We start from the raw sequence: 22,099 nt of genomic DNA, 5'->3' as shown, positions 1-22,099 counted from the left end.
GATGATGACAGGACAAAGAGCGATGCAGCTTTCACCGTGCTCCTTCGAGTGAGAAAAACTTGCTGGGGTTATAGTCAACATCATTTGGGTAACTTTGCAACGTCGTCAGGTGGACACCGCGGCTCGACAAGATGAACATCGATCGGTAGTATGCAATGACTCATTATGCAATATATGCAATGACAAAATCGTCCGGAAAAGGTGGATCGCTAGAGGGGACCATCGAGGGGAAATATAGAATAACTTGCTTTTGCTACTAGCACAATATCGTGCGACTATTGAGAAAACCGACGGCCACTGGTAAGTACTTTTGCATTAACCCTCCTGGGCAGAAAGCAATAGCACGTTCGTTGTACTTCGTTGAAGTGCACTAACGCGGTGGCATACAGCGGTTGAACTGCCTGGGCCTCTAGTGCGTCTGAGTCTCGTAGGCATCTTCTCCTACAAACGGACATGGTATTATTATCTACGGCTATATGTGGCCTATATTTTTCCGAATGAGATCAGGGATACCAAGTCCGCTCTTGAATGTCAGACACGCTGTCTATAATTGTAGCGAGCTTGGTAATCCCTGGCGAGGAACTGTAACTATAGAGCTACTGTTGGTGAAATATTTATGATGGCCATTTGAAGGGGTAGTGTTGATTGGCAACAGTTTGTGCCGGAGAAGCGCAACAAGAGAAAACGAGGGGCTGTATCAAGGGAGAAAGAGGACTCGACGAACCAACCATAACGCCTGCAAGACATCGGAGCTGATAGAACGCAATAACTCCTTCTATAGAAGCATAATGAAAATAAAATACTTCAAACTAATTCTATTGAACACCCGTAAGTAACGAAACGTTTCAGTGAAAAACGCTCAATTCGCAATAGTTTTAGTTCGTAGATGTATGTATATATAAATCTGGCCTTTACAGTATTCTATATATGTTAGATATAACATTAGACATGTGTAGCTATCACTAGTGAATCCACGTAGAACATCCTTGTGCATCTGGAAAAAAATCATTCATCTATGTAAACGGGAGATATCGATTAAGCAACGGTATAAACACGTTATCAATTACACTATACATCAAAATTACGAGACATGACCACCTACGTACCATTACTTAATATTTTGCTCTCTTCCAAACAGATGTTTCCAGGTGCAATCCTAGCAGGTGACCCTATGTCGAGTTATGGGCGGCCTGCAGCTCTACGAGGACCGAAAAATCCCCAGGCGAATTCGTTTCAGGTAAACTGACGCCATTTCCCAATTCGTTGTCGAATGTAATTCCAATCAGCCATGATATGTCTATCTCAGAAAAGGTCTGTATTTCATCTTTAATTTCGCAAAGCTTAAAGAGACTCAATATTTTTTCTTCTCTCTCCACTATTCCTTATCCTTTCTAAAACAACATAACTGAAGACTCGCCATTATTGGAAGAGAAGGCCAAAGGCAAGCTGGCGCTGACCAGAGGCCTGCAGTGACCCAGACCACAGGTCATTCCACAATCTATCATGCTTTTCTATAATACGTTATGCAGCATACCTTGTCGAATTGCGCACTTCTAAATCCACTCCATCTTAGCACCTACCTTGCCCACGTATGTCTTGCCCTCGAGTCGTGACCCAGCCATCTGACAAGGCTTAGTGCTAGAGAATAATAATACAGCTATCCGAGCATTACCTCCTTTTGTCCTCGTAATGGCAATAGATTTATGTTTTCGTCGATCAGTGTGGCCTGATATGTTTGCCATCAGCCTCGCTTTGGTTTCTTCAACTTCGAAGTTCCGATTGCGTTTACGTTTGCCAACTAACCTTGGTCTCTATTGCTCTTGTTTGTCCGCAGTCGTCTAAACGAGCGACAACGTGATGATGAAGGGTAAAATGAGTTTTACTCGTTGAAATGAGTGCGTCGTACATCATGTATTAGCTATGCTCTGTACGAGACTATACCGATATCGATATAAATAACATATATACAGTATACGATGAACGCTTCGTTAAGGATATGCGAGACAATAACTCGATTGCTAGGGTTTTATATCTCTAACTACCCTGTATCTGAAAATGGGAGGTTGCAAAAAGCAGAAACTATACTTTTGTGATACAATATTAGCTGCAGAAAACTTTTAGGATGGCCTTTTGACGAGAACAATTTACATGTGAGTAAAAAATGGCTATAACACGTCTAGCACGAGGTTACACCACATGAACGTTTCTACTACATAAAGCCTACTTTCGTGAGCGATTGAACGGCTCTTAGATGAGTATATTCTTTAAAGTTGTTCATTGAAGGTTGGATAACAACGTGAGATCGGGTTTATCGTACACATAGTAAAACTAGATTTCGAAGAAACCTTCTTGCAAAAAAATGCCAGGCTCAGTCTTTCTATCCAATATCACGATAGATCGGTCCTGCTTATCATTACAGTTTCTCAACCTCATCCGCGTCCTAATCCATACCTTGATTTCAACGGGAACATTTGAACCGAGTCAGTCTATACCAAGGTGTCTAATGCAAAAGTTCCACCACGTTTAATTGCACCGCAACACAGATATTCACTTATATATATATATATATATATATGTGTGTGTGTGTAGAAAGAGCATACTTTCGGGAGGTACACCTCTCTATATATGGTAACTAATCGCTGCCAAACAAGACAACCACCAGCATTCACAATTCGCGAATGCGACTATTTTCGGTCCCATTCAGTAACCAGCCATATACTCTAGATCCGAGTCGTGAACACAGCCTGCGTGCTTCTGACATGGCTGACGAAGGAATATAGTACAATGGAACAGACATCCCGCACCACCAGAAGCTCTTCTTTCCCTAAACATGTAGGCTCTCTTGGACTTGGGATATAACGTAGAACAAGGGAAGTTAGCTACGCATGCACCCTTAGCCTTTCTCCGCGTCTCGGTTCCCTGCTGTACGACTTCCTTTTTGGGTCCTCTTTCCTAAGTCTCTTTGGTTTGGGTCTTATATGTCCTGAGAAGTCTCCCGAGGAGAGCTAAACCAAGTGGGGAAGACTAGCACACTGCTATCATTTCTTTTTCGTGGGTTCAACTTTGGGTCGAGTGAACGCAAGTCGGGTATAATGAAGGCTGCCTTGGATCTCCCACACGTCACTACGTCAGGTGTGTACATCGGTATGCTATTCCCTTTTTCTAGTGTCTTTTACTCAATAGTCACCGAATGGGTATGCACTAAATAGCAATGAAATAACTAACGTAGTAGAGGACGCAACTGGCTCGAGTTCGATGAGACTTTAGCTCTATCTATCGTGGTCTAGCAATAATAGCGACAATAACTAAATACAGTTGAAGAACGCATTGGTCAGCAACTCGCTAAGATCTGCGTCCATGCATTTTGTTTATGAATATTCTATTCTGTTTCTACGATATTAAGTATTGCGAACCTTAGACACATGGGCTCCTTCTCTTGAGCAGATGACACCGTATCAAATGAAAATCGTAGTACCATGATAGGATTGATTTCTGTTTGTCATGTTTATTTCTTCTGTTGCTGTACTTTTTATTTAGACAAAACCAATCCTTTCGTTGCTTTTACTTCTTGTTTAAGGTTTTGCCGAGAGGTTGCGTATGCAAGGAATAAGCTTTTAATGTTTTTGTTCAAGTTTCTAATGCGCAACGGAAGTCGATGGCTACGCTACAGCTTCGACCATGCTAACCTAACGAGGCCCCGATTTTCTCTCCACAAGATCCCCAATGCAATGGACGGTGGTGCGATTATTTCCGTTGTGGGTTCGCGCTACGTGGCAAGTGGCCATGTGCGTTCTTTCATTCGTTCGTTGTACTAGAGTTTCGCCTTTTGGTCTTTGTTCCTGTTTTTTTTTCTATCTAAGCCTTGCCCGTCGGGCACATGCTAACGGTCGCCGTCACTATCCGCTACTACTCACTACTCAAATTGTCGCGCAGCCACTCTAGCCAACCTCTTATCAACTGGCAGCTAACGTTTTTCTTCTTCTCAACGGTTCTTCCGCCTATCTTCGCCTTCATCTTCGCTTGGCCTGCCTTACGTTGGGACCGAGGCGGGACAGGCGGGAAATCGAGAGAACTTCGGCGTTTTCACCAAGATGCTTACAAACGAACGCTTTTTTTAGAACTAGCAGCGCCTGTCCAGTTACCACCACCAATAGCTGCTGTTTCCTTCGGCTAGTTCTTGCTCATTTTTGTTGCCCGAGTAACGGCAAAGGAACCTCAAGCTTTGTTCTCCCACGTTCTGCTTCGCCATTGCTCTTTCAGTTTCTATCCATTTTCGTCCCATAGCCACCTACGTACTTCTGCGCTAGTGTCAGTCTCTCAAAAAGCGACAACGAATTCTACGACTTCCTTGTCCTGGTCGGCGCCAGGAACTTCGTCGGCTTCGTCAGTAGCGCCATCGTTGTGGAAGGCGCGTCACTATCTTTTTGAAGCTCTTATTCTCAGCTACTACCAGGCACAAGGCAGCAAAAGAAGGCTGGCCATGGTTCAGCGATCCGCACTAACTTTCGTCATTGGGGAGCAGTCCAGCTTGCAGCATCACCGTTCGGCCAGAGACCAAGCGACAGTGCCTGCTGCTGTGCTAGAAGAACAACGAGCGCAAGCCTACGAAGGACTGCACTGGGAGACTCGACACCCTTACTGCCTCAAAAGCAATAGTAACACCAAGAAGTTTGAGAGAGGTGCAGTGCCAATGTCAGAGGCGGAAGCCGACAACTGCTGTGGCGACAAGGCTGCCCCAGTAGCAGCGCGAGCAGTACAGTAATTTATTTCGCAGCGCCGATAATACCTCTCGAATCGCTGCCTGTCTGGATGCCGGTCCTCCGCTTGCCTCGCCAAGCTGGCACTAATAGATATCAAACGGTGAGTGGAATGGAGGGTCTGCGACCCTCTGGTTTGTTGGCCGAAATGGATTTAAGAGTTGACGGAACGCAAGGTCAAAAATCCCAACGTTTTATTAATGAACACTTGCAGATAGAATACAGCCACCCGCAGGTCACAGGCCGTGTCGGAAAGATCCGCGCCTGGCGAGGTCTGATGAGACTTAGAGGGCTAGAAGAAAAACTAGGAGCAAACTTTAAACTGAGAGATAAATTGAAGTGCACAAACGCCTGAGAAATGCAGCAAATCAGTGACTCTATCAGGCTAGCCGTGGCTTATCATTTATATATCTAGCACCATGAGAAGACTTAGTGTATTGCAAAGAGACCAAAAATATAAGCGCACAATTCGTAGGGCTGTTGTATTTTTGACTTTGGCGATGACAATATATGGCGTCGAATCTATCATCTAGAGGCATTTTTTTCGTCGATTTTTTCTGCCTTATGGAGGCTTTGGAAATCTTGTCTCTATAAATGGTAACCTTCTCCCGATTAGAGCATTTTGACAGAACAGCTAGCTCGTTTGCTGTTCATCATCTATTGCGAAATCATTGCTTCCTAGAATTCATTAATTTAGATAGCCTAACAGTTAGAGTAAAAGTTATATTCCGTGAAGGTCATCTTTCTTTATAAAAGTCATTTTCCACTCTAGATCCACTTAATTCTATTATTATAGAAATGTTATCGATTGCTGAATGTTAAATTCGTCAAACCTATCTTCGCATATCTGATTACACGCATTTTGACCAAATCGAACTTTAAAACTTTTGTCGTTGTACTCAGTACTTCGCTGTTGATAAATGACGCTCTTTTTTATAAAAATCTCTCTCAACATAAGACGGTGGTCGCGCGCGCGTCGTGCTAAATAATTCCGGCTTCAACAGTGGCGGTGATTCAAGGGGCTTCACGCTGCTCTGCTTATTAGCATGACAATTAAAACCACGGCGTCAGCTGGCTGGGCTTTCTACCGTTATACACATCGCTGTCATTCTGGCTTTTCCTATTTCGAAGTTCCTTCTTCTTTTCCCTTTTCCGCATCCATCCCAAGTCAGCCAACTTTCCCAGCTCATCACACACATAGAATCGGCTGTTGTGCTCTGTGGGGGAACCTCCCTCTGTTTTATTTCGAAGGTTGAAATCGGAGGTGGAAGCCTATTAGGCTACATCTGTATGCACCCCAAGTCCCGATTCAATATGTCCCCTTGACAGTGATGAACCAGCTTATATATGAGTCATGAGTTGCGAGTAGGTTCGTTTTGTGTTCTGTTGACTCCAGTCGGCTGGTACACTAATACCATAGCACGCTCGCCAAGTAGTCGACGAGGTGGGCTCTAAAGACTCGTAGAGGGAGGGTAGCTACAACAGCATGACGCAGAGATGATGGATGCACGCCAAGAATGCCCAGCCGCCTGCTCGCAGCTAACTCGTCAGCCTCTCAGGCACCACCATTTTCTTGGGGGTGGTCGGACGAACGAACAAGCAAACTGCGTTTCATGGAAAGAAAACGAGAGGACCAGGGAGAGGGAAAGAGAGAGAAAGAGAACCGAGCTGCTAAGGGGGTTTAGGGGATTGGTCTTGGCGGTGTCGGTGGTGTGTCAGGCGAACCAGTGTTTACATTTTTACAAGAACTCTACGCTAGGCACATTGAGGTCTGGCACAGCCGAAAGGACGGATAGCGCAGGCAGGCCAGGGCATGACGAACAAGTCCTATGCGCTATTCCTTGTTTGCCTCTTCTGAAGTCCCCGGCTATCTCGACGGTTGCTTCAATTCGGTCGTTGCTGCGGCTACTACTGTCGATGCCGTCGTCTACCGCGGGTAGTTTGGACACGGTCGGTTTAGAGGAGCCAGTGAGAAGCGGAGGTGAACAGGGGGGTTTGGAGGGTAGAGGAGTGTCTATGAATGAAAGAGAAAAAGATTGGGATCTGATGGAAAAGAACCTAGAGTAGTGCCACTCTTGCCCCTTGCCTAGGCCGCGAAGTGCCAGTGGGCAAAACCTGGCATGACGTTGGGGACTGGCCGAAGAGCCGGATCTGGCGCAATACGATGTCTTAGAGATCTTGCTCTCCTTACTTCGTATGGGCCGTACTAAGCCAATGTGGCAACGCAAGGGAAAAGTGGGACAGCAGGGTGGAAAAGAGAAATAAGGCCGTCACAGTGAGGCAGAGAAATTTTTGTGCAGTCGTAGCGACAAAGGTGGCAGTCTAGTACAGCTGCTCACCGAGTACAATGGTGAGAAGTGAAGATGGAGGCTGACTTGCCTGCTCTACGGAACTACGACTGGGACTCGCCTTGAATGGATAGATAGGCACGTTGAAATGATGATGAATGAATCATCAATACACTTCTTGCACAGAGGTGCGTTCTTCTCGATAGGAACGTCTGTCGCTTTGATCGAAGCTTATTCGCTGTGGTAGAACCTGCCCAAAACGCAACACCGACTGTTCAGCTTCTGAAGAATACCTTCCATCGAGTAAGAGATAAACATGGACACGTCGTAGGATCTGCCATCTTTAAAACGAAGCGAGCTAACAGTGTTACATTTTTTCATTATTCGTGTTTACCGCGTCATCAATACGTCGCGTGAACAAATAGAACGCAGTAAGATTGAGACGAGTAATAGGACAAACGATAATACTTGCACAGACCCTATGACGTATGGCAAAAGAAAGACATGAGCCTTTCATCCTTTCCTAGCAAACGGCCCATGAGTAAAAATTGCTGTATCTGTGTGCAAAAAAAAAATATATATATATATACACTAGTGTCGTTCTATCGATCATCGTTTTCTGAAAGCCTGCAAAGTGGTTAGTCGATACGAACGAGGTCCACTATGTACTTAACGAAATCCACGGGCTAAATACTATTACAATGAGGAGTGAATTCCTTTCCTAATTAAGTTGCATGATATTATCTGAATAATATTAAACCGCCGAAAAAGGTGACGGGGCTTCTATATAATGTTTGATAATGCATTACTCAATGACGTAAAAACTGACATCTAGATATGAAGTACAGTGGTTTATTTATAAAGGTGCTACGATAAATAACCTAACATAATCGGAACGCCATAACATGGAATCTGCCTAAAATCAGAAGATAAATAAAAATATTTGTTAGTTGGTACAAGCTTGTAAGGTTATCGAAGGTAGGCATAGTACATGCTGGAAATGCCACGTATCAATCGGCAACTGAACAGATACAACTGAGAGAAATAACTTGCTTTAGTAAATGCAATTCGTATCTCCATTTTTTCTGAGAAGTCCTGCTGATCTTGTCTTGCCCTGCGCGGTGTGGAGGCATTGCCTAGAGATTTTTGCGGCACTGATACAATGTATCGTTGGCCATGAGGCATTTTTTGGTGCCAATATCCTTCGAATCGTAATTTATTGACCAAGTCACAACTGTGGGACCCAAAAAAGGACTCTCGGAGAGGCGGATTTTGGCCTAACCCTTGTCTTATTTTCTTGTTTTGAAACAAATGGCCAAATTCTCAGCATAATGACAGTCATCTGCAAGCATGGACATGCGTCGCTTACATCCTATATCTTACTTGCTAAAGATACCTACCGAGTCTTAATATAAAGAGTATCATATAATAATTACAACTCGTTCTCTTGGTAGAAAGAGAAACGCCCATTTTGAACGCCTGTTGAAACACTTTATGCAATTCAACAGCATCGTGACGGTAATTATCAGTAGACGAGGCGGCGATGACCGCAAAAACACGAAATACATTTTCTCTCGCAGAACCGCGTCTGTATTGGCGCGTTTTTGATGTGAACATTACGTGGCTTTAACCGCACAAACCAAGAAAAAAGAAAAAAAGAAAGAAGGAAAATATCTTAATAATCTGAATGTCTCCCAGACTGTTCACCACTGACCCCTTAACATCAGCTATATAAGCTTGTATAAAAATGAGACAATATCTCTAAGGAATACCCCACATTCCCTACCCATGAAAGAAACGCAATACAAGCGCACGACCACCTCCCACACGTACGAGAATATATGAACATGAATAGTGGGTGTAACTCTGGCAGAGGCTGATTGGTTGCCTGAACGCTCACTCTGCAGTCGCTAACTGATCTCAACGTGTCTGACCCAATACTGACCCCCCTTCACGGCTGCTTTCCTAGCGTTGATTACCTAGGACTGAGCACTGGCTACCCGCTGCCACCCAGGCTTGGCGACTCCAGGCCTCCCGAACGCTAATGGATCGGTAGGGGTTGACTTAAGTGAAGTTACCAATCGCCATCCTCACCACTGCTGTTGCCACATTCTAGCAATGGGTAACTGTGGTACGATGGGGAGAGAAGCCAAGAATCATGGGGGCAAATAATGGTGGGGGGCTCATCTCCATTGTTCACCTTTCGTTGGCAGATGTACGGCAAAACCGACACGCTGAAAGACAGAAAATGAATGATCAACTATTGGGTGAGTTAAATAACGTTTAGTTTTTGCTGCTTGATGTGACGACAGTGTGTGCGTGTATGTATCCATACTTTGTCGTTAAGGAAAATGATCGGGAAAAAGTCGTACTCAGTTCGCATTGAACGACAACAAACAGAAACCACCGCACTCCGATCGCTTTCAGTCTCTTGACCCACGCCTGCAGCACTGACTGTTACTGCTAGCAAGAGCATACGAGGTTAATGACAGAGTGCTAGAGCAAATTGGCATTAAAAGGTTGAGTTCTCAGGTACACAAAATACGAAGTAAGCCTATGAATCTAGCCTCTGAATGGAAAATTTAGAGACAAGGGAAAAGTCTGGCATCAAAAAGGGTCGAGTAAGACTATGAATTTGGAACGGGTAAAAAGTCAAAGGTAGGTGAACAAAAGTCAGATATTCCAAACAGGTAATTCGTCTTAAAGATGCTTGATCGCTATGGGATCGCTTGCTTGTTCGCTGACTCAGTCCTCTTGCTATAGACCAAACCTTGAGCTGCCGTTCTAGAAGCATCAGCACACGAATATTTCGTATATCGCAGATCGACCGTTCTGTTCGTCTTATGTTCCATGTCTCCTCAGTGAAGGGCAACCGGAGGCACTGGGGATACAGCGCCGGCGATGACGACATATTAGTTCAGTTGTGTGAGTGGATACATTCGTAAGGACAAATGAACGCGTAGTCGAAGCTATGGTGTTAGAGCGCGACGACGATAAGAATGTCGACTGTGCAGCGGTCTGGTTGAATATTCTTCACGATTCTCAACGTTAGTCGCAAATGCGGAGCAGACATGAGGGCGACGGCAAGACAATCAGGAGATCGACCAAGACGATTGGGGTATGCAATAGCAGCGCAAGTCCCTGAATTCTGAAACTAATTACGAGGAGCGAAGTAACCGGCGGTTATGGCTCATTTAACAAGATCTCAACTATTTGCGTGGAGGCACGTATGTGGGCTTCTCAGTACGGTAGTTGGTGTCGATGGTGCCTCTATACGGGAAAAGCCAAGGAGTACCATTTTGCTGCTGTGGAAAACATGAAAGGGATGTGTTTCGTCATAGGCAATTTTCTACCGAACGATTCTACGGTATAACTGCTGCGACTACGGCAGGTAACTGAAAATGCTGCAACGAATAAGCGCAGATGCGAACCCATGTAAGAGTCAGAGAAAGGGTCTTTTTCACATTGGGTTAAAACAGAATAATGTGTGTTGCTAGTGATTAACCGGACTACCGACGGTCGGCTTTTCTTGCTTGCTGGCTCGTCAAAGAAGATGGCGGAGCCGGAACCGCAAGGCAGGACAAGTGAAAGAGACACAGAGCCAGTATGGTTCCCAAGCGGACAGACTGAGGTCTAGAAAGTTGCTGGTTTGTTAGTTGTACTGCTCTAACTTGTCGAAAACGGAAGTTTGACCATGTGATCATACGGCTCGGTGAAACGCAGTCTGCGAGCAGTGGACCAGTCTGAAATGAGACGTTTCATAGAATCAGCGTAATGGACAAGCCTCAGCCAAATCTTTTCCAAGGGAAGGCAATTGCTCAGCCGGGTGAAGAGGCTCCAGGGGAATGGGCATACAAGCCAAGTTACGAGTAGTGTAGCATAAGGTAGACGACGATGGGGAGGCAAAGACAAGATAAGCCGATAAGGGACCTCACCTCAATAAGCTCAATGCAATTTGGATGAAAAACAAATTCACGGCAGGAAGAAGTAAAAGAAAGTCGGAAAAATAGGGAAGGGAAAAAGAAAAAAAGGGCAATCCATGAGCCTAAGACTCGATCCTGCACTAACGGAAGAACGAAAAAGATTTGGCTGCTACTAGCGGCGTTGGTAGCGGCGGTAAGTGTGTATGCAAGACTTACTGTAGGACGAACGGCCAGAAACATGATACCCTTCTAACCAGCGGCGCGTACCGGAAGAGAAAAGTCAAAAGGGCAAATATGGGCGACGAGGCCATGCAGGGTCGAAAGTCAAGATCTAGGTTGAGGGCAAGTAGAGCTACATTAGCTGCCTAATGCTCTGGCTGTAACGTTCTTAGCTAGAAAAAGAAGCCCTGCCGACGAACAAACAACGATAAGGACTATCCACGAAAAAGGACAATGATCCGAACGACAAATAGACAAAAAGGACGACTATTAGTGTCATTATATTCGCTCGTAGCGTGTACCAACGTTGGCAAAGTTTGCGGTAGTAGCAGCGTGGACGAGATCTTCGGGTATGACAAAACGGCGCCTCCGGACCTTGACAGTGATAACTATAATTTTAATTAGTTTCTCTGCTTCGCGCTGGTGCATTATCTTTTAGGATACTAATATCAATCTTATTTTCGTGCTTTGTTACGCTGTTTGTCCAGGGTTTCAAATTAAAGTTCGTTTTTTAACGAAGTGGCCAGGAATGAGTTGGATTTAGCGCTTTGCTATCACAGTATAGTTTCATGAGTGAACATCTATTAGGTATTTCTCTTATCGTGCCGAAACGATAAAGCTTAAGAGCTCAAAACGCCCGTAGAAGTAGAACCAATGCATGGGGAATAATGATTAGCTGCAATAGGGACCTGTACAAGACCACAAATGAAACACTTTCTTACATTTATTTTCCTTATTTATTCTTTCATTCGCCATTTCTCACAAGCAACATAATCCGGGAAATCCACACTGATTTCACAGGTTTGTCCGTATCCTTTTTCTCCTCAGTAGCGCCATTCCAAGCACTTTCCCGGCTGTCGACCATCTAGCTTCGGAAAATTGTATTGGGAAGTGGCAGCTGGAGACTGCCTACAGATGAAGGCAGCCTCAGTACTAGGCTTTATAAAGGATACGTTCATAAGAAGCTGCGAGCAGAGCTGAAAGGAAGAACGGAAGAAAAGGGAATGGCGAAGTAAGGCCTTAATAGGTCACTACATTACGATTCTCAAGGCTTTGCTCCAGTATCTCTGGCTTAGCTGCATTCATGCCGTGAAATACACAACCATTTTTGTAGACAGGCAGGCAGACAGACGCAAAAGCACACATTCACTACTGTGTTATCATCGGAGGTAGTCATTTGTCAGCTAGTGAGTTCCAGCTGTTTGTCAAGATTTGCATCTGTCGCTGCTTGCACTGTGTGAGCTATCGCACTCAGGATCGTTAGTTCACGAGTACAGTTATCGTGGGGACTGGAAGCCGTTAGTATAGATCGTCTATAAGAGAAATTCCGTGCCAGCACGCGTTGTGGCGGAAAATGAGTATTATGCTTCTCTCCCTCACGTTTTCTTCACTCCGTCTGCTTCCCGCTTGAGCTACGTTAAAGCAGGTCACTCTCAACCCTGCTAGCTTCAGAAGCTTCCGCCGTTGAACAAGGAACTGCCGCCGCCGGTCCTACAATTTCACCAAGCTAACCCTCTCTCGCGTTCTCTCCGACGAGCTACAGCGTTTGGAGTAGCTTGCATTGGGTTCACCTTTCATACTCTCAATGGACACTAGAGAATAAAAGGCTGACGTGGTTACCCGTGGCAGTGGTGACTTTTTGAAAAGCCCTCCACACCATCGCTGACCGAATGGCCACCAGAACCACTAAATACAGAGTCTGCGGCCGTCGTGACTGCAAGCCTCTTCACTGAACACGAACGAAATGAGCAATGATACATGTACACTTAGACATTTTGCCCTCCATCCGTCCGTTTTAATGTGGAGCCAACTTGATTTTCCAATCATGGATAGGATGAATTTGGCAACAGCTGAAGCGGTGACGCGTCGAAGTTGTGAAAGGAAGTGTGTAATGATAAACTACGTTTCCAAACCTCTATTAATTTAATATTAGAAGAGACTGAGATTGCTTTAAATGGTTTACATATATCGCACTGGAGTTAACCGTTAATTGTAACGTAGTTACTGATAATGCATAGTTTGAAAAATGACATTTAAAAGTCTTATTAAAGGAAACTATTAAAGGCTTCCACTTTTAAAAAGCCCTACCGGGGCTGTTATGGATTAGGCTGGATAATGCGTTCGTTGAATTAAAAGAAAATCTGCATGTATTAATGATGTTTGAAGATCGGGTAAAATCGTTACCAATACGGCGTCACCAGGTGACCCCCGCTATACTAAAGACCAAAACGTCAGTATATATATTTGCGCAATATCTTCCTGTATATATATTGCGCGGAAGGTAAATAAAAGTATTGATCTGTTCGCTTATGTTGCTGGAATGATTGATACTATTGTATTTAAAGTAGGTTTAATTTTTTTCAATCAAAGTTTGGAATATGTAACCACTGCGTATTCCACAAGAACATCTTTCATTTAGTCGACTTTATCTAAAATAACAGAATAATCTGATATTTTTTGAAGCCGTTATTCGTACATTCGCAAGGAAACAAATTGATAACGTGACTCCCGAATAATTAAAAGAAAATGAAAAAAAGTTTATCCGAAAGGCTATTTTCTTTTGTACGTACAATCAATAGCGCCAATATAGGTTTTGAGTGAACGAATTCTTCAGATGGGATCGCTGCCCCTCGGCCCATTGCGGTGGCCCTCGTCGCTTGAGCCGAGCGAAGAATCGCAGTGGATCTCCCTCGCAAAGTTCATTAGTACAAAGTTCCTAAAAGGATCCTTGACACAGAACCTGTAGCGTTAATTGATGTCACAAAAATTTTCAATAGCATCTCCCGCACCGCGAGAGGATTTTCTAATCTGACTAATGGCAAACCTTATTTGAACAACTACTTTTTAACTGCATATATTAACAGCGTTGTTGCAAATGGCAATTCGTTAACACGTGGAACTTGTCAAAAGTTGGTTTTTATATTTGTACATTACGCGAGTTGACGGCTCTGCTATATAAATTTCCGGGAAAATAAACCGTCTCTTTCGCTATTCAACTTCCTTCTATTAAGACGGATTCGCTACTCCTCCGCTAATGCAGACATCTGTTACTCTCAAATAAACCGGGCTAACATTAACACTTGGCCTTTCCGCAAACATTTCTAAAATGAAGGTGCTCTACTTAATACTCCTCAATTTCCCATCAGTATAGCAAGCACCTTAAACAACTTTGACAGGCCAGTCATTCGATTAAGGTAACCTGCAACGTGCTTTGCCTTCGCATTTCTTTGAATTAAGCCTAAAATCCTATGCTTGCAGCATTACGGGATCTTTGAGGCTTTCCCCCAGTATATAGTTTTGCAGCTTTATAAATCCTTTCCTGAACCAACCATTACGTAGGCTATGACGGTTTAGGACAGGATGTTTTTCTAGTGATCAAGGATCCAGCCTAATGCAATTCAGACCACATTTGAATTCTGAAGTTCAAGCGTGCACATTTTACTGCAATACATACACATATATATTTCGAGTCTGTTGTTTTCTATGTGCGAATCAATGTACATATCCAAAGCGACTCAAACGACAACTGACCTCCACCACTGACAGTCTTCTAGGACTGCTCTCAGTAACGACCATAGGACGTTGCTAGCCCAACTAAATTATATAGCTCGTTCCCCGAGATATCAACATAGTATATTTGCTGCTCGCTGTCAGCCCATATTTGCGGCATAGGAAGCCACGAAGTATTCTGCTCTGAGTTATTGACATGGCTTATAGTGAGTGGCCCGGCGTTGACGCTGATTTTTGTTGTTAGAGCGTGTTATATGCGAGGATGATTTAACCATTGGCTGATTGTAGTCTTTTTAGACTAATACTGTTTTGGTGGCAATACTTTAAAATGAAGTTTCGTAACTTCACTTTTCACCTCAATTAAATCGAAATAGGAGCTCACACTAATGATTATGCGCATTTTGAAGCTGTCTTGGTAAATTGTTTGTGATTACGACTGAACTATTATTTGTCCACCTTTGCTCTATAGAAATTATCAAGGGCAATGTCGCTACGAGCGCAGTTCTCGTGTTATGACGGACGACCGAAATCCAACTTCAGTCAAGCACTGTACTTAAGTTATCAAGTTAAGCTCATGATTAACATCGAATACAAACAAGAAATTTTGCACGTAATTATATTTTATAGAAATACGCCATGTTATCTTAGCTGAGTGAATTTAATTTAATTTAATTTAGAATGTCGTTATAGCTTTTTTAGCTCAGGAAAACATAACATCGTATACATTATGCTTATTTTTTTACTACTTGTTTTTCTCAATGATCTTTTTCTATATGATTTGATACATATTATATTAGGTGATTACAAATAATCATCAAAGTCGCCCTGTTTACCTAATACCAAAAAAAGAAAACTAATCTGTTACTGAGTCAATGTATCAAAGGATGCCTCTACAATTTGTCTTCTTTCTTGTCTTCCGTGCCGCAGTTTCTATATCACTTTTCGTTTTCCATTTTGACAGCCCAAAGGTTTTAACGAAATCAAACGACCTCACGCCGGCTCTGTTTCGCTGTCCTCTTTCGAAATATACTTCAATACGCCAAAAATGTTATGTTCGCGTGTTGTTCCTTTCAGAGAAATGTATGGGTCTCGTATTCAAGCGTCTGCGTATACTTCTTGTTCATTTCAACTGGTCTACGAGGGACGCTAGTAATATCTGCTCGAAAGGAACAATAAACGGGTATGAAATATAAATGCCCTCCTTGTACGAGGCATACTGGATTCGCATTTTGAAATTTCCCCCGACATGTTTCACTCCTATTACTTTTGGTATGAAAGTACTTGGAACGAGTCTACTTCCCTTTGCCGAATCGATTGATTACTCGATCCTATAAATAGGATTGTGTCAAATTGGAGACAAACATTAATTCATCGGGTATACACCGATTTAGACTAGTGTTCTTGTGGGCGGTTATGACAACACACGAATGCCCCCTCTTCCAGGAGTGTTCACGCGTTCCTCATACGAATATGAAGGCATGAAAAACGAGAACACAGGCATCAGGCTAGTTACCCCATAGTGATTTCTACTTTCCTCCCAGACTAAGATTAGAGCTAATCTGTTCGAACCATTTAGCTGTGTCATGATTTTTAAAGCGCCGTCTTTCCTTCGCTTCTCTTCAGCCACGTTAAAACCTGTCGCTTGCTTATAGCCCTTCATAGGATGTTGAGCTCACACGAATTAAAATGTAGTCCTCTTTTGTGCTCTGCGTTTGCCCACCGGCTACCCAGCCCCTATATTCCTGTTCGTTCAATGCTTTCCCAAACCCTCAAGACCAGCCACGACCACTTCTTCCATAATCAGCCGCTTAGCCTAGCACGGTCAGCCATCGCGTACAGCACGACCATCACAAGTAACCAAACGGATCCACCAGGTCACTCAGCTCTAGGCCTACTTTTAGGGTGCACAGCTTCCATTTCCTGTCCATTCGGTACCTTACCCGTTGTCTTTCTCTCCCTTCTTATCCTCTGTCTTTCACTTACATGAGGGAGACAGACACCCACCTCCAATCCCACAGGAACGACTCTCAAGTGACCGGCAGCTCGAATAGCCAGTCGACCAGTCTTGCTTGCTATCTTATCAAACCTAAGATGGGTTTTCCTCTACTGCTAGAGACGAGTTTTTCTTAAACCGCTTCGCGAGTGCTGGCGCGAAACAGGTTCGAGGCTCACCTTGCCTTCTTCGTCCCTTGTGTCGGGGCAAACCACTTTGCTCAGTTTTTTCTTCTTTGGGCCTTTGATCCATCTAGCGGGTCGGCATCGTACAATGCAGCAGCGCACGTCGCGATGAAGGTGGCCGTTGAGATTGCTGACGTTGTCGGTGTTGCCGTCGTCGTAGCCCTGGTAGCAGCAGCAGACGCATCGTCGACATGTCGCTTTCTCCTAACTTCAGACATCTGAAATTCTCCTATAAAAGTGATCTTGAAGTTGACGAGGAGACCTCGTCCCCTACGTTTTCTCCCTCAATCTTCCTCCAAACCACTGCCCTTACATGAATGGTCGTAGCGGTGGCATCAACGCTTGTGGTGGGTGTTATTCAACCATTGTTATTAACACTGTCTTGCCGCGTTTCCTAGTTTTCAGAGAGAAGGGTGTGTATAAACTCAAATATGCACGAGGAAGCTGAAGAATGAGCGTGTGTCAGCATTAAGCAAAATACTCGTCTAAAAGCTATTATTGCGCTGGCAAGCGACAGCAGCTGAGGACGATTAAAATTCTCTGAATTTCTATTGTAGTATTACCTGATTAATCTGTGCATATAACAAACAGTCGTATAATATAGCAGTTTTGAGAACATGATTATGACTTAATAATAAGTAATAAAAAAGCCACATAAAGGCCTGAAACTCGTGTACAATGGCATTTGCCCGTTCAAAATAAACATTCTTATCATTTATAATCGTTGTGTCGTCAGAGAGCATCTGCGTATTTTCTAGACTGAGTCGTCGATATTTCGAAGGCGGCTGAATTCCGTGATCATACGTGCAATGTCACGTTCAATGAGACGAATCGTATGCCCACGTGTTTCGTCTTGCCATTTCCTCTCTAATAGATCCTTTACGGCGGCAAATAGCGTCGTTAGTAAGCTCTGTTACGTTACAGTCTGCGGACATAGTAGATAAGTTATTAATTACTAACGCATGCACAGATTTCTCGTTCCTATTGTCTACCTGTTCAGCCAGGCATCCCGAGATCATCTATTTCAGAGCTCGAGTTCCAGATAGTTTGTTCCATCAGAGGCTGACGCAATTGCGATCACACGCATAATTGGAATTTGTAGCTCGTGTGTGCAGCGTCCATTAAATCCCACGTGGATTAAAAAACCAGAGATTCATTCGGTTTTCAGGTACACCTATGGTCCACACAGTCGTAATATAATTTCCAGCACCGCTTCACCAATACGATATATAATCGACACCGCTAGTTCTACGCATTTGTTACGAACTACCGCGTCGTTTATAGCGTTGGTTCAGTGGGTGCGCCAAGTCGAAGCACACGCTTTTCGCCAGTACCGACTATAACAGGACAATGATCTTCCTTTACAATTGCTCGTCCGCATCTTTACACGCCATCGATGCACGCTGTTAGCACAATCATGTTGAGGCAACAGAAAAAAGGCAAAACTTGGCCAAATATAGCATGAGCGTTTGGTGAAGATCGGTTCATTACGCGACTAAAAACAACCCCTTTCGCTCAGTAACGGTCGGCCTTTTTGAACGAGCTGTGTTATCTATCAAAGACTGTGCACACGAACGTAAAGTTTCTATTTCTCACACTGCTTTGCCGTTGCCCAAACACTCGCCGCCCTCCGGCGTGGCTTTTTTTTCTCTGTTACGCGGCAAATATGTTTTGCAGTGCCCAGTGTTGTTTAGTCTTGAGTGCAAATCTAGCTACGGTTGAAATAATGGAGTAAAGAGATTGTGGGTGGTAACTAGAACGCCAGCTGAATGCACCTGTTGTAGTTGCGTGCTTTCGACCGTTTGCCGTACACTTTTTCCCTGATTTTAACTCTGTTTCCCTTATGTTGGCGCACAGGCAACCGTCGGTTCTACCAAGGACCTCGTTGCGATGCCCCGAGCTTCTAACCTGTTACGAGCTTGCCTTCGACGCTCTGCTGCCTGTTCGAAAAGAACAACCATTAACTAGGATCCACATATAGTGCAGTTGCCGGTGCATAGCTGCTACCGTCACTGTCGCCATCGCCGGGGCTGCTACCGAGGTAGCGCGGAGACCCACCATTGCGTGAATAATTGCGTTTTTGTTGTCGAACCAATCGAGGAGGGAAGCCAGCGTTCGTCTTTGCCATTTCGTCGTAATGGGGAGTCTCAAGAACTCACCGGCTGCCAACACGGCCCTTCCTTCGCCACCCTTGCAAGGGCTCGAGACACCGCTCTGCCAGCAGCTACCAAACCCCTCCCACCAATGCTAGTAGCTCCCAAATCTTTTATCCACCCAACTATCACTGTCGTTTGTACTCGAACTGATTGCGCTGATCTGTAAGGGTAGGACTTCTCTAAACTCTTGGCAACGCTGTTGTGCGTTGTTCCCGCTTTCTTCTGATCGCATCGCCAGCGCTGCGCTTCTCGCGCCCGAGGCGATGTCCCGTTTTCATCACTACTACCAGCCTTCATTACTCATATGGCAGTAACTACGTAGAAAACACTGCTGCATAAGAATTTGAAACGGCGAAGCCTTTTGTCGACAGCGGGCAATGGCTAACGGTAAATACTTTTCTCTGTCGCTGCTGTAGTTTTGCAAGTGGTAGGGCAGTCAATTTTGCTCCGGGTAGAACCGATTATTTTGTTGAGCCAGGTGCCCTTCGGTGTCGTCATAGCAAGCGTGCTTACACAACGTTCTGAAGCAGGCTCACTTCAAACCCAGTTGTCGGTCCGTCTATTCATAGTTTTAATGTATCATCAAGCCTTCTCGTTCGACTACGTCGTTTAGGGCGAGTCTGACCTAGAACAATATGGTTCGATTGAATAGCCATGTTATTTTCTTGGCATTATTCTACTCCTTTAAGCATATTGAATTCATAAAAATACTGCTTTTGTTCATATTATAAGTTATCAGAGATATAGCGTTTGGGGTTAACATATGCTGTTTTCATCTATACGTATTCGCTGGGAGCTTAGTAGACCTTTGCTGTCTTTTTATATCCTTTCTACAACCCCAGATTATTCATACACTTCTGTCTCCTATAATGTTCTGAGAGACGTGCTCGGTCAGTGCATTCCATCCACGCAAACACCGCTTTTCTGTTCCATGTCACCAGTCACTGGACTTTTTCCCAGCAGAACTGTTGTTAGTTATGATTTCACAAGCACTTCACCACTATCAAAGGAACTCACGAAATGCATGCTGCTCTAGTGAGTACAATTAATTGTTGCGATACTTGAATGTCTGACCCTGAAACGCTGTCTGTCCCTATGCTTCGCTTTGGGTTCGAAATTTCAGTTTCAAATCGTGCCATCGTTAAGGGGCAGAAAGAAGGCCATTTTGTGTTGGTGTTACTGAACGTTTCTTTTCCTTCTATTGAACCTTATTCGCACTTCATCTCTCTTCCTATTATAGGATTCCTGTTAGGTCTCTACTGGTCCGACTAACACACATCAATTTCAATCTGTGCACTACTATAGGCAAAGTAATGTCTGCTTCCGCCTGAGTAGTCTGTTTCTGTCCTGAACACTGAGCCCATTTTGTCCGTATATGCTGGCGCTTTCTTTCCGCACCTTTTCTGGCGTCCGCGGTCCCCGTCCCGGATGTGCTCAGACTACCAGCGGCCTTCGTCCACCTAAGGATGTCACTTAGCGGAGTCTGACAGTGCGTAAAGCGTTGAGAATGGGCAGGCGACGACGACGACTCTGAGATATTTCCTCCAGAGAATATTTGCTAATTACACTTCTCTGGGAGGCTCCCACTGGTGTCTCTTTTTTTCAGCCAGTCTGTATTAGTGGTTTCCTCTTTTCCATCCTTGTTTAGCGAGGTGGCAACGTTCTCGCTTAGGATCATCGCCAGCACCAGCTTCAACTCGAGGGTGCCCTCATCCTGTCCCACTACGAGGACGTCCAACAAGCCTGCATCGTCTCTGTCTTGCTTCTCGCGCCTCCAGTCTTATGCGTATTATCTGCCGTAGCGCAGTCGGTAAAGTCAAAATATCAACGTCGGCCGGATAGCAGGACCAGTGTAAATGCTGCGCCTAACTCTCCTGTTCCATTTTATGCCATAGTCTCTTCCCCTTTCTGCCCCTTTTTTCTCACCATGCATAAGGAGGATGTACTCTAGCAGAACAATTCGGCAGTGGATTTCACCGTTCTGTTCCAATTAATAATCGTTAAATTTTACGTCACCATCGCTTGTATCTGTTTCCTTTTTGGAAGTTTGGCTTCTGCCTCTACTTCACTAAACTAGACACAGAGTGTACGAGAGTATATAGTAGAGGACAGGGAAAGCGATCGATTGAGAAGGGAAGTTGAATGAACGAAACAGGACATCAGAAGCATCGTCCTTTCTATTTTCTTAGACTCTTCTATCCGTGTCTCTTTTCAAAGACGAGAAAATTGTACAACTAACGCTACATAACTACTTTACCATTTACTGGGGATTCTCCTCTTCATTGCCTCCGCTCACTCCCACTGCAACAGTCTCGTTTGGGTTCGCTTGTACAGGAAAGTCCGCAGAGGAGGAATGACAAACAGAAAAAGACCGCGCGACCGAAACAAACGCTTGTCGTTTGTAGCAAAGCAAAGAAAAAGCGGAAGAACGAACAGCGACCAAATGAGATTTTAATGTAGGCTTGTGGCTGCTGCTGCTGCCGCCGCTTTTGAGTGCCGGATGGCTCCTAGAGGCTTTAATGAAATCCGGAAGAAGATTACGGCGCGACGCCCTGCGCTCTCCGGATCGAAAACGCAGTCGGGACTCTAGCCACTGCAGTCACAGTAACCCACTGCTTGTGTAGTGTCATACGTGGCGCAATCCCGAGCCACTTCGAATAGCATGATAGCAATGGCGTACAATTGTACCCCGTATATTGTGGTCGTCGTCGTCGAGTATTCCAGCGGGTTCGCTCAAATCGAGTTTGGTGGCTTAGTTCAATCTATCTATTGGTTGGGTAGAGGAAACTGAAGAGCGGGAAGTGCTACTGGCAATGGTGGGTTATCGGAAAATACTCAAGTCGTGCATTCTACCGCCATCCCTAGCATGGCTCTTAGTTGTATCCCCATAACTCCGTACACACCTTTTCCGGCCACTGCCACCAGGCCAAAGGACGTCCACGGCCATCTCTCTGTCTCTCTGACCGATCAACCAACACAGAACAGGAATTCGCACTGGCTCGCTCCGGCTTGTGCAAAGCGAATATTACTCGTTAATGGAAACACGTTTCCGCTGTTGGCTTTGGTGT

At 44.5% G+C, this 22,099-nt stretch overlaps 2 protein-coding genes across 13 annotated transcripts in view; one reads left to right on the top strand and one right to left on the bottom strand.

The window, feature by feature from the left end:
* Nucleotides 1-22,099, top strand: part of LOC111254525 (uncharacterized) — a 139,459-nt gene that overhangs the window by 61,246 nt on the left and 56,114 nt on the right. Inside the window, exon 5 of the transcript XR_015317285.1 lies at nucleotides 1,139-1,237. The gene's annotated coding sequence lies outside the window, so the exon portion shown is untranslated. The remainder of the gene's footprint in view (nucleotides 1-1,138; nucleotides 1,238-22,099) is intronic.
* Nucleotides 1-22,099, bottom strand: part of fz2 (frizzled 2) — a 92,729-nt gene that overhangs the window by 19,963 nt on the left and 50,667 nt on the right. The window contains exon 1 of one of the 12 annotated variants that reach the window (XM_086975106.1): nucleotides 16,870-18,736. The exons of 10 other annotated variants lie outside the window; for them this stretch is intronic. Coding sequence is in view for 1 of the 2 variants with exons in the window: in XM_022815458.2 (XP_022671193.1) it covers nucleotides 1,107-1,109 (3 nt within the window). In the remaining variant the exon portion in view is untranslated. Of the gene's footprint in view, nucleotides 1-1,106; nucleotides 6,231-16,869; nucleotides 18,737-22,099 lie in introns of those variants that run through there. One more of the 12 variants, XM_022815458.2, reaches the window with a different exon arrangement.

This window comes from Varroa destructor, unplaced genomic scaffold (genome assembly GCF_002443255.2).
Source record: "Varroa destructor unplaced genomic scaffold, Vdes_3.0 BEIS01000007.1, whole genome shotgun sequence".
NCBI classification, from domain to species: Eukaryota; Metazoa; Arthropoda; class Arachnida; order Mesostigmata; family Varroidae; genus Varroa; species Varroa destructor.
Note: the sequence above shows the minus strand (reverse complement) of the source record. Positions and strands in the feature narration are given on the sequence as shown.